General features: G+C 38.3%; 1 protein-coding gene across 1 annotated transcript; it reads left to right on the forward strand.

Annotated features, from left to right (window-relative positions):
* The first annotated feature begins 416 nt into the window (after positions 1-416).
* On the forward strand, positions 417-2,764 carry sf3b5 (splicing factor 3b, subunit 5). Its single transcript, XM_042010379.1, has 2 exons — positions 417-530; positions 2,172-2,764. The coding sequence occupies exon 2, from the start codon at positions 2,196-2,198 to the stop codon at positions 2,454-2,456; it is 261 nt and encodes an 86-aa protein (XP_041866313.1). The 5' UTR covers positions 417-530; positions 2,172-2,195; the 3' UTR covers positions 2,457-2,764.
* Positions 2,765-16,457: the final 13,693 nt, after the last annotated feature.

Below are 16,457 nucleotides of genomic sequence, written 5' to 3' on the forward strand. Positions count from 1 at the left end.
TGTACAATATTGGTTTTTAGAGAGTGTAGATTTATGCCAGATTTTTGTTAGCAGAACTAGACCGTACCCTCATCTTTTTTTTGCCAATGGCCAAGCTAAAATGTTACCTACCTAGCAATGTTGATTACCTCATAAATTTAGCTCAGAAAGTTGGTCAGTTCAATAATGCAATGGCTAAAATTTTAAAGAACATTACAAATTGACTTTGAATGTAGTCCCACACCCCCACTGTGAGTTTCACTTTTACAGTAATTCTACTGCTACTTGAATTCTGTCGTTGCCATTTTTCTGATTTGTATGAGACAGTCTTTAATCTTTTTTTAATTAAAAATTTTACATTCGTATTTATTGAATAACTGTCGAATTTGTAAGGACCAGGAACAAAGAGTAAGCGCCATTATTCCGTACCGGTTCACTTTGCAGGGGACACACAACGGAAGTGGTCTTGTACTTCTTTTGTATGTGAAGTGCGTGAATCCTGGCTATTACTTCCAGATTTTTCCTTCGTCCTTGAACTCTATAGATTTCAAGTAAGTACTATGTACTTTTACAGTATTTTGGAATACACTGAAAGTAACATACTGCTACAGCAGGGGTTAAAATGACGGACTTAATAAGCTAACGCCGGCTAGCTAAACTCACGTTAGCATGCAGCCAACAAAAGCGCTGGAAGAAAGTTTTCCGAGCACATCCACTATTAGATTTTAAAAAGTTATGTTCACAGAGAAGGTCGTTTAATTCTGAAACGAGTAAAGCGAAATATTCGTCGTCGTTATAAGATATTGTAGATAGTATGCTGTCTAATGCATTTATTTTTCTATAGTAACGATAATAATACGCTTTATGTAAGGCGGGTTTTTAAAAAATGGCTTTACTAATATAAATTAATATAAGGCCAAAGACAATTACCTCAGAGATGCAGACAGTAAGATCATATAAAGTCCAATAAATACCATTTGGGTCTGTCTGTCTGTCCCTCCGTCCGTCAACACCTTAATAAATAGCAATAACATCTTAAAAAGAATTTACATCAAACAGTATATAAAGGCAAGAATGGATGTGATTGTGCCACTTCAAAACATCCTCTCCCTTTTATTTATCTTTTGGCAACTGTATATTTAGACTTTCTTTGAATGAGCATCGCTGTTCATTTGGCTGAAGATTATAAGGACAGATCTTACATTTACCACCATTTTAAAGAACTGACAAATATGACCTACCTGTAGCCACATTTATCGGATTTAGTAAATGATGCACCATTTGGAGCAATCATTGCAGACTTTGTAAGAAAAAATAATTGTGCCAATAAATTTTTATTACACCACAATTTTAACTGCCATTGTCAAATTCAGTGCTTTCTGGTGTCATATAGGGCATGTGTGTCAACCTTTAGTCTACTTGGAAATCACATGGCTCCTATGGAAACAGTGACACAAGATTACATTAAATATAACATTTATCTTAAGTTGGCAACATCAACACTTATTACAACCTAACCTTTATAAAGCTGGTAACCTTTTGTCATTCCACTTGTTTATACAATAAAATACCTTCAGACAATAGCATATTATATTTCTATCTTACTCCTTTCTTTCCTCCTGCTGTGATTGAAACAGCAACATACATGAAGTATCATGGCAACATGGCACGTTGCCGTAAGAAATCTCACAATATGTCTAATACAGCACGAATGAGAAATATTGCCAGCACATGTTCTTGTCTGCACTGACGTCTCTGGGTACGTCTCTGTGAAGAACATTAGCATTAACTGAGTCATTCATTTATTTTGTATACTGTTTAGTTCAATTCAGGGTTGTGGGGATCTGGAGCCTATCACAGCAATTAGCAGGCGAGCAACAGGATACACCGTGGGCAGCTCGTCAGTTCATCGTAGTGAGCCCTGGTTTTTGTTGCATAAAACTGTTATTTATTGCAATGCTCCAGGAAAAAATAAATGAAAGCGTTTTCACATTTGCAAATCACCAAGTGATGATGGTTATTGTGGTAGATTTTAGAAAAACAAGAGTGGCTTCAAACTTATCACCATTAAATTGAAGTGTGACTTTAATGATTTAATATGATCTCAGTCATTCATCAGTCTGTTTATGCCATTAGTCTGTTTCTGCATCGGTTTTAATTTGAATAACTGTATTTCTTTTTTATGTTTATAGCCTACAAAACTCTTCTCAGCAAAAATGACAGACCGTTACAACATCCACAGTCAGCTGGAACATCTTCAGTCTAAGTACATCGGCACAGGACATGCTGACACCAGCAAATGGGAATGGCTGGTCAACCAGCATCGTGACTCATACTGCTCCTACATGGGGCACTTTGACCTGCTCAACTATTTCTCTGTCGCTGAGAATGAGAGCAAAGCACGTGTACGCTTCAACTTGATGGAGAAAATGCTTCAGCCATGTGGACCACCTGCAGACAAACCTGACGATTCTTAGATTACACTGGTGGAAGGAGCTGTTTTTGTTTAGTTTTTTTTTTCTTTTAACATCAAATTTGTTTTAATAGACATTCAAGCCTATTCTTAAAAAATATCTGACCTTCAAACTGGATCTGCCTCCACATCCCAGTGCGACCCTGCCGACACTGACTGCATCACCAGTTTAGACGACAGAACATGGATATTGCATTGTTTTCATAAGGACCAGTACAAGTACAGCAGTACAAGTGATGCACAATCATCTGCCACATATTTGTGTTATATGACTAAATTGAATGCTTGATGAAAAGTTTCTTTTTGTTCTGAATAAACTTGTTCTTTTTTTCTAATTTGCTTGTTGACGTCATGATTGTGTTGACCTTGTTTTGTGATACTATCACTTTATAGTCAGCAGGCATCTGCCTGGTCATTCCTTTGTGGCTTTTGTTAAATTATTTATCAGCTCATAGTACACAGACAACCTTTAGATGAGTAAAAAAAATGAAAGACTAACAAAAAGTGGAACAGACAGCAGCTTGAGCGTGCCCACAAGAGCTGCACACCTTTTTATAATGATGCGGTTTTGTGGTTATGTCAGTGATCTCATGGAGATATTTGTGTCTTATAACATACAGGCTAATGGCTCATTTTAATGTACTGAATCAAGTAAATTGGCAATAGTTATAAGATATTTTTATAAGATATTAACTCACATATTGACAACTATGCTTCTGTAGAACTGACATATTATTATGCAGATGCAGATTTGTTAGCAGCTGATACGAATCTCCCATTCTGTCAGATCCCAATATTGGATTAAGATCTGGTGACTGTGGAGGCTATCAGAGTATAGTGAACTAATTGTCTTTTTATTTTTTTTAAACCCAGTTTGAGATTATTTGAGATGTTGACATAGTGCATTATCCTGCTGGAGGTAGCCACAGGATGGGTACACTGTGGCCATAAAGAGATGGGCATGCTCTGCAATGATACTCAGGTAGACTGTGGCATTTAAACAATACCCAGGTGGTACTAAGGGGTCCAAAGTGTTCCAAGAAAATATCCCCCACACTATAACATCACTACCAGCCTAAACCATTGATCCATGGCAAGGTGGATCCATGCTATTATGCTGTTTACTTTAAATTATGTCCCTGCCATCTGAATGTCAGCTGAAATTAAGACTCATCAGCTCAACATGGCAACATTTCCCATCTTATTTTCTCTAGTTTTGGTGAGTCACTGTGAATTTTTTTTCAGGCCATTCTCTGTAAACCCCAGAGATGGCTGTGCGTGAAAATCCCAGTAAACCATCAGTTTCTGAAATACCCAGACCAGCCCGCCTGACACCAACAACAATGCTACATTCAGACTAATTTAATTGTATCAAAGGTGAAACTGAGAAAATAAATTATGAGCATTAATTATTTTTAGTTCAAGCTAAAGAACAGAACATTTCTGCAGAATAAAGTTCCTATGATCAATGCTTGCTCAAATTTCACACTGACACTTGTTATGGTTGCAGTTTGGAATCTGCAGGCTCGAACGTCATTGTAAGCTACATATTTAATGTGAAATGCACGGGCAGTGTAGTTCAGCATTTGTGGCTGTGCAGATTCAACAAAATCGTGTCCACCTACACAGTCTCTCATACATGCATTTGTACCCAATTTCCCACCCACACAGTGAGTTCCCTGAGATCATCTGTGCACAACACAGTATCCTCATGCTGTGTCTAATTTTGAGGAGATGCCAGACTTTTGAATCAGATGTTAATAGTTGGAAAAGATGAAATTTTTTTTGGTCTGGTTTCTAACAGCAATTACATTTTATGGTTATTAGCTATGGGAGTGATTTAAAAAGTGCCATGAGATGCAGCTCAGGGTAGACTCTGGTGAATTTAAATCAGTGCCTTTGATCAGCAGCATAGGTTTAAAATGCTCCCAGCCATGATAGGTTTTTATAGTGCAAATTGCTGCTGGCTGGTAAAGAGTAGTTTCTGTGTGAAGCTGCAGCATCCACGGTGAGGTGTAAACACAAAAAAAAAAACAGCAGGAGTTGTGGTCCAACTTGCTGACTGAAGGTGGTTTATTAAAAACATGCTGCCACCTAAATTTTCACACGAGTGCAGACACTTTGTGGGAGAAGATGCTATGCATGATGACTCATTGCCGGATCGAGAGACAAGACAGTGGGTGACAAGGAAGTTCTTGTGTTGGGCATCATGACTGTGTGTGTGTATGTATGTGTGTCGGAGGGTCTCTTGGTGGGGTAAGTCCTTGCCATCTGTCCTCGCTGTGAGAGTCAGGGAGATGGCGGTGCCAAGTCAGGAGTGAAATCAGCATGAGGTCATTGTGTCATCATACAAACTCACACACTCATAGACACACATGTATATAAAACCCTCATGTAACTGAGACACATGAGAAAACTAAGCCTGTAAACAGAAATATGCGCCTCATTTTTAGCTCCATCAAATGAGACTGACATGTTTATTTATAGCACTTACTATTGAATGACTACAATCTCAAAACTATCCTCTGCATGTGATTATAATTTTAAATGATAAAAACTGTCTTAAGTTTTTATTTCCATTCATGTCTTCTCAAACAAGCCACATGGTTTTGTATCTGATGTTTATGTTTGTTGGAGCTGAAACTGACAGTTTTGGTTCTTTTTGTTTTTTGCAGATCTGAAACCATAACAGGTCTTATATCTTATTTTTAACTTAAATATTTATTCAGTTCACCATTTGCGCGTGCTGTCAGTGCTTGTGTGATGAGGTTGTGGCAGAAAGTGATTCACACTTTATATTAAGGAGGTTTTGATAATTAAGCAGTTTTATTATTTCTTTGGGTAAAACAGGACACAAAAGAGATGAACTTGACTATTAAAACCTTTCAGATGGATGCAATCATGAGTTACTGAGGTATAACCAAAACACAATAAAAAAAATAAATAAATAAAATAAATAAATAAAAAAAGAAGAATGAAGAGAAATATGCTGCATTATCCAACAGTGTCACAGTATCTCAGCACTGCAACCTATCAGATGACTCTCAAGAGAAATGGCAAAGTTCACAAGCTGCAGCATCAAACCTTTGCCAAGTAACTTTTTTTTCAAACATTTTACATAGAGAAAGAATAAGTGGCTCTTTATGGAGCAGATGGATGAAACCACTTGGATTACATATGGGCACAGGACCCCCATTTGAGTCAGGCATTGTCACCTAAAAGAATCAACTTCCAGACCTGCTCCTATTTTTTTGTTTCAAGCAGTATAAAGATGTCAGCATCATCTAAAAAAGGCTGCGGTAATCACACTACCAAGCACTTCACAGCTTGGACAGCCAACAGAGGTGTTAAATATGACCAGATTAAGGCCTGATTTGATCCATAAACGAACCTCACTGTGAGGCTACGGATGCTGTGAACAGATCAGGAAACTGGCAGATCTCATCAGTGGAAGATTTATTGCAGATTTTGACACAAAAAACTGTAATTTATTTATTTATTTTTTTACTGAACACACTTTAAAGACCAAAACCATTTAATCCTTCAGCTTATTTTACTTGTTATGCATTAGAAGTAAGAAAAGTGAAGAAATTTTATTGTAATTTTTTTGCTGTCAAAAAAGTTAATTCTGTTCATTATTATGCTGAATAATGTTCATTATATTCATTTAACAAAGACAAAACTCACTTTCCCCTGTTTAAACATCCGGGTTTGAAATTTAATAATAATGCAGGAAGGAATTTAATTTGTTCAACTATTAAATAAATTTAGAGGAATGCAGTTTGTTTTATAACCACACACATAATGGGCTCATTAAAACGGTATCAAACGCTCATATTACAGGTCCAACATTTGAAGTACAAACTGATTTGATTAAGTTCTAGAAATCAAAGTTAATTAGAGTAATATTCTGAATATGAGCCTGAGCCTCCAGCTGATGGATGGACCCCATTATTTCTGGGATAAACTGATTGTCTATATTAAGGCTTGACATATTTCATACTTAAACTTCCCACCAGTCCAGTTTTGGGGAGTTTTGATGTGACTCCATAAAAACCAAGAAAAACTCAAACACAAAAGTTAAACAAGCAGAAATACAGTTTGTGTCAACACACAAATGCAAACTTTTACATGCTGGTAGACAAGTTATGTTAGCAGAGAAATTCAATCATTTTTAATCACCAATTCAATTTTACATAACAGATTATTTTAATGATTTTGTGCAAAATTTTACAGATTAAGATCACAAACATGCTGTTTTCTTGTATCACTTTATTTACTATAGGTTCAAGTATTTGTTAATTTCATTACAAAGTGTTCACGCCCTGCAATGAGAATAAATGTGTTCAAATGTCCCCTGGGCTTGATGTGAACATTTTTTCAGCACCAGTCCTTGATCTCTAGATTAGTTCTGGAATTTTGCAAAGATTTTTTCTTAGTTATTTGCATTTTTTTAAATGTGTTGAATGTGCCAAATTTACAGCTTTTTTTTTTCTTTAGTTTTTTTTTTTTATCTTGTTCAGGAAACTTTCAGATAAATAAAGAAAAAAGGCTGTCAGCTTTGCTTCACAGGAAAGACAAGAACATCTAGTGGTAAAGAAACAAATTTTGCTTCTGTGATCAGTAGAAATAAGTAGAATATCCATAAGTTATCCATGCATTTCTAGAAGAGCCTATGTAGGATTGTTAAAAAAAACTCCTTTGTTAAAAAATCCTTAATGAAAATATTTTGGTGTCAGCAATAATAAAAATTAAAGCCGCAAGCGGCATCCATCGGGACCGAGTGTCCTGGACCCCGCCACCCGATGTTGCCATGACAACAGGTGGTGTAATGCGTTCAGGACCCAACGAGTATGAATACTGTCAAGTTTGGTGCAGTTCCCATGTATTCCTATGGAGATATGAGGAAACCGTGTTTCTTGGCGAGGTAATTTTCCGTCGGTTGCCACGGTAACACGCTTTCTCCTATTAGAAAGATTTGAATAGCGTTTGGTCCCCAACTTCTCATGAACGTTCCCACCAAGTTTGGAGTCGGTCGCACGAATCCCCTCAGACTAGTTCGTTCAAATGGCAGTGAAATCCAAGATGGCGGGCACGCCATTGTCATGGCAACAGGTGTTCGATTGACTTCTTTGCTGGACTTGGGGTGTGACACGTATGAATACTGTGAACTTTGGTGCAGATCCCATCTATTTCTATGGAGATATGAGCAAACCGTGTTTCATGGCGAGAAGGCGTTTTTCCGTCGGTTGCCACGGTAACATGCTTTCTGCTATTAGAAAGATTTGAATAGCGTTTGGTCCCCAACTTGTCAGGAAGCTTCCCACCAAGTTTGGAGTCAATCGCACGAATCCCCTCAGACTAGTTCGCTCAAATACGATGTGTGTAAAGTGCAAAAAATGGCCAAAAAATGGCCGCACACGCCAAGATGGCGGGCACGCCGTTGTCATGGCAACAGGTGTTTGATTGACTTTTTTGCTCAGCTTGGGGTGTTAGACGTGTGTGCCGAGTTTCGTCTTCCTACATCAAAGTAGACTTTTGGGACCCCATTCAATTGGGGATTTTTGGGGTCTCTAGGTGGCGCTGTTGAGCCACTTTTGCATCGAAGTGTATGCGGACCTTATAATATCCGAGTTACGCGGAACTTGACGTGTGTGCCAAGTTTCACAACTTTTCATGGGGGTTTAGGGGGTCAAATTTGGGGTCGAAACGCTTAGAAGAATAAACATTTCAGGAACAATAGGGCCCCGCCATACTTTGTATGGCTCGGACCCTAATAAATGATCAAGAAACATTCATTTGGGATTGGGAAGGCTACAGGATATTACAGGAGTGAGTTTGTGATGTCACACTAGTTCAGCTCAAATGTGTCCCTATGTCTATGAAGAAAAAAGATGAGCGCACAGAGAGGATCACATCAGTCCAAATTAGCTTGCACTTCTTGTGCATTGCTGCACAACTAAAATGTGTAAAACAGAAAATAGAGAAGGGGCTGTGTCTCTGAAGAGTCTCATTCTAACATTTGGTGAAACTGAACTTCTTTTTGCTGCTGTTTAGATGTTATATATTATAACTAGTGATACACTCATTGATTTTAAATGCAAATTATTTATTAAGGAATCCTTACAAACATTACAGCTGGCTGAGAGTGAAGAGAATCGTGCGTAAGCATGTTTTTATTTGCAAAAAGAATATTTTTGCACATTTTTGCCTATGTGTATGCACACAGTTTAAGTTGTGTAACTACAAAGAGTTATGCATATTGTTTCTGGATTGTTTTGCTCTTGTCTCTGAATAAAATTAATCTAATGCACAAGATGGCGGCTGACATTTGAAAGGATTTGATATTTGCATCAGAATGAGAACTAAGCTTCAACATTTGTATTGTCAGTATTTTGATGGTGGTTTTAAAGATAAAGAAGGACAGAATAATGAGAGCTGTAAATACAGCCTCTTAAATTATGCTGCTGCTTTTCATTTTGATCATGACTGTTCTCAACAGGATTTAATTTACATGTTATATTGAATATATTGAAGTTTGTGCTTTGATATTTAAAAATAAATAAATAAATAAAAAATAATAAATAAATAAATAACAATGGTTCATTTTAAATCCTTTTTTTTACTTACCTTTTCTTTATAAAATTTAAAAGTGCAACATGAAAACACTAAAAACAGCAGAAAAATATCAGTTTTAAATTCATTTTGCAGTTCTAATGGTGCAGGTTAGGAATTAACAACTTAATTCAAAAGAAAATTATCTCTCATCATCAAAACCATCATTATCTAAAACTTAACACAAGAACCGCCGATATTCTAACACCCCCGCAGAGGGGGTCATTTTGACTCCCTGCCGACCCAGCAAAAACAATTATAAAGGTGACTTTTACAGATGCTGCTTTTTTCCTTTGCAGCAATTTATTTATTTAATTTTTTTTTTTTATCATTCAGAAGGAGACAAATCTTTAATAAATAATGAATTGATTAGCATGTGGGATGTCTTTTTTACAACATTCACCTATCAGCTAACATAAAAAAATTAATTATATATAATTTCTTCTTGAATTATTTTAGGGTGAACGATTAGAAAAAAAGCACAGTACAATGTCAAAGTAACGAAACTGAGCACTGGATGTCAGCGGGTTTTTATTTATTGCTTTGCACGTTTGAAAAACATGACGCAACAACAAATGTGGGGAAAACATTACTTTAATAAATAAATAATACTTAAGTTAACACTAATTAGCACTGAGTTTTGATTATAAACAAGTTTATACTGTGAACTATAAGGATACAGTGGAGAACAGCCTTTTGCTGACAGACAGCCACCCAACATGATTAAAAAATCTATTTTTGAAAGGTGAGTAGGCCTATTGTACATCAGAGATATTTATATGATTTATGACTAAAATCCCTTACAAATAGTTATGGAAGGGTTGACAAAATGATTCAGTTCATGCTTCCTGCTAATGGTTTTATTGTTTTGGACACCTGCGTTTGATGCCACAGTCTGACTTCTTTCCCTGGCTCATGCTGAGCCTGCTTGGGGATGATGATGATGGGATGTGCTCACTGTGCAGCTGTTTGTAGAGCTCAAGAATGAACAAATGCCAGGTCATTCTAATATCGATACAGAACCCATGCATTCAGTGCAGCCATGTCCAAAATGTTATCAAACGCCACAACAGGCCAGCTTCTAGTTGCAGCTCGAGATGAATGCCGCCTCAGCATCTTGTCTACTTCTAACTTGGTCCTATTGTAGTAAGAGGGGCTGACCATTTCTCAATTAATCAAAGAGAGGAGAACAAAACGGAGAACAGCATAAATAAATAAATAAAGAACTGAAAAGAGCCACAGAAAAAATAGAGTTAAAAAGAGACCAGCCCTCCAGGCAGATGCTGTCAAAAGAGTTAACACAGGTGATTGCTGGTGGCTATGGGAGCTTCCACTTCAGCAGCATATGAACCAGCCAATGGGGGCTGGTGGTGGAGGTGGCTGCAGGTAGATGAGGAGGCAGGAGAAGGAGAGACCCACGGTGATGAACTGCAGTCTACCTGGGTCAGATATAAATCAAGTTTGGGGTATTTTATTTTTATTGTGCTTGCTAACTCTTAAAACAGTCACTAGTTAAAAGTAAGAACTGAAAAGAGCATCTTATTTTAATATTCATTCAACAGCATGCAACTGGTAATGCTTCATATCCTATCAACATTCCTCTTTCAGTTACACTCACACACCCACTGTTACTAACTCTGTGAGAAAAGTAGCTACTGGCTGTCCTAAAAGTCGCTAGAAATAACTAATTGGCATCATCTAATGTGCATAATAGCCTGGTACATAATAATGAAGGCTGCTGTGGAGAGGAATGTCATGGAAAAGGCAAAAATGGACGAAAAGACAAGCTAAAAAAATTTTAAAAAGGCAAAACTAATAAAAATAAAACAAATTCTTTGGTTAACATATTCTTTTATTCTATTTTAATTTTATTAAGTGTAGGTTGTTTTCTAATTAGGAGGCTGCAACATTTCATTGAACATTGAACACTTGTTATCCTCCACACTCTTCATTAATAGACATTAATATCTGACGGTAAGCCAGCGCGAGATCATCCTGCACCAGCTCTGAACGTTTCATTTTCAGCCTGGTCATGAAACAGGTGATCATCTCCTGCTCTGAATGCACTGACTGCTGCTGCCAGAAGCCTCTTCTGGTTGCTTTTGGACAGGGGAGGGGCCTGTGCAGCAGCACCCCCTCCTCATTGAGAAGAATAAACTACTTTCATATATGTCAGTCTACAAAAGTCTCCAATACTATAAAAGTCGCTAGATTTGTCGCTTTAAAAAAACAAACAAACAAAAAAAGGTCACTAAGTTGGCAACACTCACACACCGTGTTGAGGTGTGAGTGCGCCCCCTTGAGGTGAAGCAGAGTACTGTTTGCCTCACCTGCTGACTTTTCTCTGCACGTCATTGTACGATAAACATGAATATTTCTCTCACAAATACATTAAATACATTACACAGACTGTAGAGAGTCATGGTGTACAAATATTTCTGTAAAGTTAATATTGGCAATATGCTGAGGAACAGAAAACAGCACGTGTCATGCAACCCAGTTTGTATTGGATGGCAGTCAGAGCTGAGGCACAGCTTGCCCGTGCCTCCACTGGGGTTTCTGCACAGGATTTGATTGGGAAATACTCAAATTTGGCAATTTTTACTTAATAAACTGTCAAAAACGTGTTAGAGACATATTGAAAATGCATTTTTAACACAGATCAGTGGAAAATATAAATATTTATTATATGTTTTTTTCTTGATCCTAAACGCACTATGCTAGCTAGCATCACAGGGTTTCTACTGCACAATGACCTACATAGATAGTTCAAAGTGTGAAGTTTTTTAACATCGGGCACAAAGCAGCTTTTTGGACCATGTGGTAGAACGATAACACAAGACCAGTGAGTCACAAGAGACTAAACACACATAAACATACCCACTCATTCCCATTCACCTGTTGGACTTCACTGTGTGTTAGTGTGTGTGCTCTGCATTTTTTTTTTATATGCTTCATTTCTAACAGTCAATTACACATGTTTGGCAACCCTGTAATGAGCCTTCAGGAAGGCTTGTGGTCACGGCACAGCATTGTATTGGTCAGATGGTCAGATCAAAGAAGTCTGTGAAACCATGTCAACACCTCACACTGTGACCATGCACAAACTGTGGACGCATGCTGGAGGGCAGTTTAGAACACCACACACAGTTTGTAGGTGTTAAGACATGAGACTCGAGACATGTGTTTAAAAAGAGTCTGGCAATTGAAAACACAAGAAACACAAGAACTGAGATTCTTTCAGCTTGCACATGTAACCTTTTAATAAAACCCACCAAGTCAGACAAGTCACTGAAGATGTGGTTCTTTCTCTCTGTAGCTGCCATTAGAGTCAACAAAACACCTGTAGATCTCCTTGTAGCCTACTGTATTTAGTTCAGCTGTCACTGATATTGTTACTGTGATGGTCTGCGGGCTCACATTACCTCATCCTCTCTGGTATTTTTCTTCTGTGTCCTCACTTGTTCCTCTTGTTTTGTTTCAGCGTTATAGTTGCACTAAATGCCATGGCTTTCTCCAGCTCTTCCTTTAGTCCTTGGTATTTCTCCAGTTTCTTGCGTTCCTTTTTCCTGATATTTCATTCATTGGGGATGGCTACATCAATCACTACGGCTTTCCGTTGCTGCTTATCCATGATCACAATGTCCGGTTGGTTGGCCACCACCATTTTATCGTTCTGTATCTTTAAGTCCCACAGGATCTTAGGCCTCTCATTCTCCACTACCTTGGGAGGTGTTTCCCATTGTGACACAGGGGTCTCCCATCCATATTCTGCACAGATGTTTCTGTACACTATGTCGGCTACTTGGTTATGGTGATCCATGTACTCTTTTCCTGCCAGTATCTTGCACCCTGCTGTGAGGTGCTGGACTGTTTCAGGGGCCTTTTTGCACAGCCTGTGCCTGGAGTCCTGCGTGGTGTAGTAGATAGCCTTGATAGCCCTGGTACTCAAGGCTTGCTCCTGTGCTGCCATGATTCGCACCTTTGTGCTGTCCTTCAATCCAGCCATCTCTAGCCATTGGTGGGACTTGTTCATATCCGCCACTTCAGCTACCTGTCAGTGGTACATCCATTGCAGGGGCTTATCCTCCAATGATAGTTCCTTCATTTCATTCCCCTCCAGGTTGCCTGAGACATTCACTCAGTGCTTCATCCCTTGGGACCATCTTTCTGATGTATTCATGGAGCTTGGATATTTCATCTTGGATAGTGGCCCTGATGCTCACTGCTCCTTAGTGCTTAGTGTATAGCCTCTGGACACTGGATTTGGGGTAGAACCCTCCATGCATGGTGAACAGCTTCTATGTTTGAACATCTGTGGTCTGAACTTCCTCCTTTGGCCAGCTTATTATCCCAGCAGGGTATCAGATCACTGGCAGGGCATCGCTGTTAACTGCCTGGATCTTGTTCTTGCCATTGAATTGACTTCTCAGGACTTGCCTCCACTCCTCCTCTCCAGTCTGAATGACCTTCTCCGGTCCAAATGTTGTCATACATCGCCTTCCTCATACTTCCATGTGTGTTTTGCTTTGCCATGGTTGTTGAATGGAGTGAATTTAGCATCTTTAACCAGAAGGCATGGATTATTTTGGGACCAGGTGCTAACCAGTTCTTCATATCTGAGATTCTTTGCTGGATATCTGCCACTGTTGTGGTAACTGGGTTTTGTTCAGGGAGGGAGCTGACACTCTTAAGGCAGATGTATAACTGGCGGCATCTGTGCCACCACCGTAAGTGCTGCATAGCTCCGCAGAGGCTCAACATGCACCTCTTCAAGACCTGATGTGCACCCCTGCTACGCAGATGGCTACAAAGAAGTACTCCCTTATGATTGGTGAATTTGGGATTACGAGTTTCCAGATTTCTGGATCTTCTTGCTGAATTTGTGTAGTAACCATCATTTTTAAAAACAAAATCCAATGGATCAAGTTAATGAGAGGCTGATCAGATTATTTCTTTGTTTTCTTCCACAAGCTAAAAAAGACACTGAACCATACTGGACTCCATTGTTGTTTTAAAGCAGAAAATAGTACCGGAACAGAAGTGAGTCATCAAAAGAACTCCAACGTGGTGAGTTTACCGGCCGATACCACCTCTGCTGCCACCTTCAGATTTGGAGGAGAAACTACAACATGACACCAAAACGACGCGTACCCCCTACACTCGAGTGTGAGAACAAACTCACCAGCTGACTGCACGCAGATGCGCGAGTATAATGATGCCTCCTTCCCCCATATACTTTTCCAGTGTATATGTATGTATAGAATCACTTTGTCCTACCACAGTAACTATATATTAACAACAGCATACTGTGCTATCTGTAGTTTAAAGATTGTTATGTTTTGTGTTCAGATGAGTTCAGTATAATGATATTGCGATTTAAATCACTTGACTGTAAGCACTCATTGTGAAATAATACTAAATTATGAAAACAAATAAATGGTAAATGGTCTGTATTTATATAGCGCTTTTACTGTACCTGGAATGATACCCAAAGCGCTTTACATTATTCATCACATTAACACACCCATTCACACACTGATGGCAGAAGCTGGCTTGCAAGGCACTGAACCACTTCCCATCAGGAGCAATTTGGGGTTTGGTGCCTTGCTCAGGGACACCTCGACATGAGCTCGACAGGCCGAAGACTGAACCAGCAACCGTCGGGCTACAAGACAACTGCTCTACCCACTGAGCGATGCCTCCCTGTTGTAAATAAATAAATAAATAGTCAAAGGTGGTGCCATTTGACCTTCATCTAGTCAGCCATTTTCTTCTGCTATTAGATGTGTTGGCACAAGCATGCAGGATAACAATATTGCACTTTGGAGAACCCCCCAAAAAAAGAAAATAAAAGGTGCAGGTGTGGAACCCTCTCAATGCAAAAAGTGTAGGTGTTAAAACACCATCATCCTGCAGTGTTCCATCAATGTTGTTTTTATTCTCAAATCCACACAGTCAGCAGGCTCATCTCTAGACACATCCATGTTCCACCTTCATAACATAGACAGATGTATTGGGCTTGTTATCCCATGCATGCATTAATTTCGTAAAAAATATTAACGCAAATAAATACATAAATTAGTTACAGCTGTTAATACCATTTTTTTGACAGCCTTTTTTAAAACACAAAACATCTGAAATAAAAAAAAAAACAAAACCTTGATACAATCAAATACGTGAAAGGAAAAGAACAATGCAACAAAGGAGATGGTCAAAAAGAACAAAGTGGCAAAGCAAGGCCAAAAGTTTTTAAAATTGTAATAAAAAAGGAAACAGTGGAAGAAAATAAGACCCAGACATGGAGAGGATAAACTGCATGCTCCCTGCACTGATATACTGTGTGAGGATTTTTTTAAAAAAAGAATCTGCACGCTAGCTTTTAAATAACTACACCGGCATTTGTAGTTGAGACAGTGGGAAAATAAATAAATAAATCTCCATTTTTTTGTGCATCTATGTACACTTCATGAGTGCAAGGCTGTCTAGTGTTTCTACAAGAACATTTGACCAAATACAAAAAAAAATTTCATTAATGTTAAATACCTGCATTGAGGAAGACTTGTGTCTTGTTCGGATGGTCATTTGTTTTAATTCAGCTTTGGTCTGAAGTGACTGGGTCACACGGTTCAGAATTTGGAAGATGTATATATTTTTTCTCTTTCTTTCTACGGAAAGCCTCATTTGTTGATGGTCCTTAAAAGAGACACTGGTAGCTCCAGTGTGAAAATATGTCGAATATCCAACTTAAAATTGATTTCACCTCGTTCCACAGCAACTGTGTCTTTAGCGGAAGTCCTGCAAGTGCAGAGGGACATGCTATTAACAAGGTGGCCAAGGAGTTGTGGGAAATAAAGACGGTTTGGACAGAAATTTGGATAACATTAAAAATTGTGAGAAAAAAAAACTAACAAAAAAAACAAAAAAAAAAAACAAAACAAATCCACCTGTTGTGTGTTTCATAAGCGTTGCATCACTTCTAGACCTCCAGTCTGCAGCAATTTCGTTATTTTGCGTGAAAGTATTTTGTAACATAAGTTTTGTTTCACAATGACAACATATTTTAGCAGTTGAGGTCTTTATTAATAACATCTCCCTTTCTCTTGTAAGTCCTGATCTTTTATTGTTTTTTTTTTTTGTTTTGTTTTTGTTTGAGAGCATGCAGGAGAATATAGAATGTGCCTCTTTATTAACTTTTTTCATTTTTTAATTGTGCACAAATCTCTCACATTTCACATAATTTCCTTGATTTTATTCTGTATTGCCGTTTCCCGTTTTTCCAGATTTTGTACATACATCAGGGTCAGAGGTGATGTGGGGGTAGGGACATTCTCCCGCCAAGTTCGGTTTTTAGAAATCCCAAAGGTTCACTATAATTGGAGTACGCCTG

The sequence above is a fragment of the Melanotaenia boesemani genome, chromosome 16 (genome assembly GCF_017639745.1).
Source record: "Melanotaenia boesemani isolate fMelBoe1 chromosome 16, fMelBoe1.pri, whole genome shotgun sequence".
NCBI lineage: Eukaryota > Metazoa > Chordata > Actinopteri > Atheriniformes > Melanotaeniidae > Melanotaenia > Melanotaenia boesemani.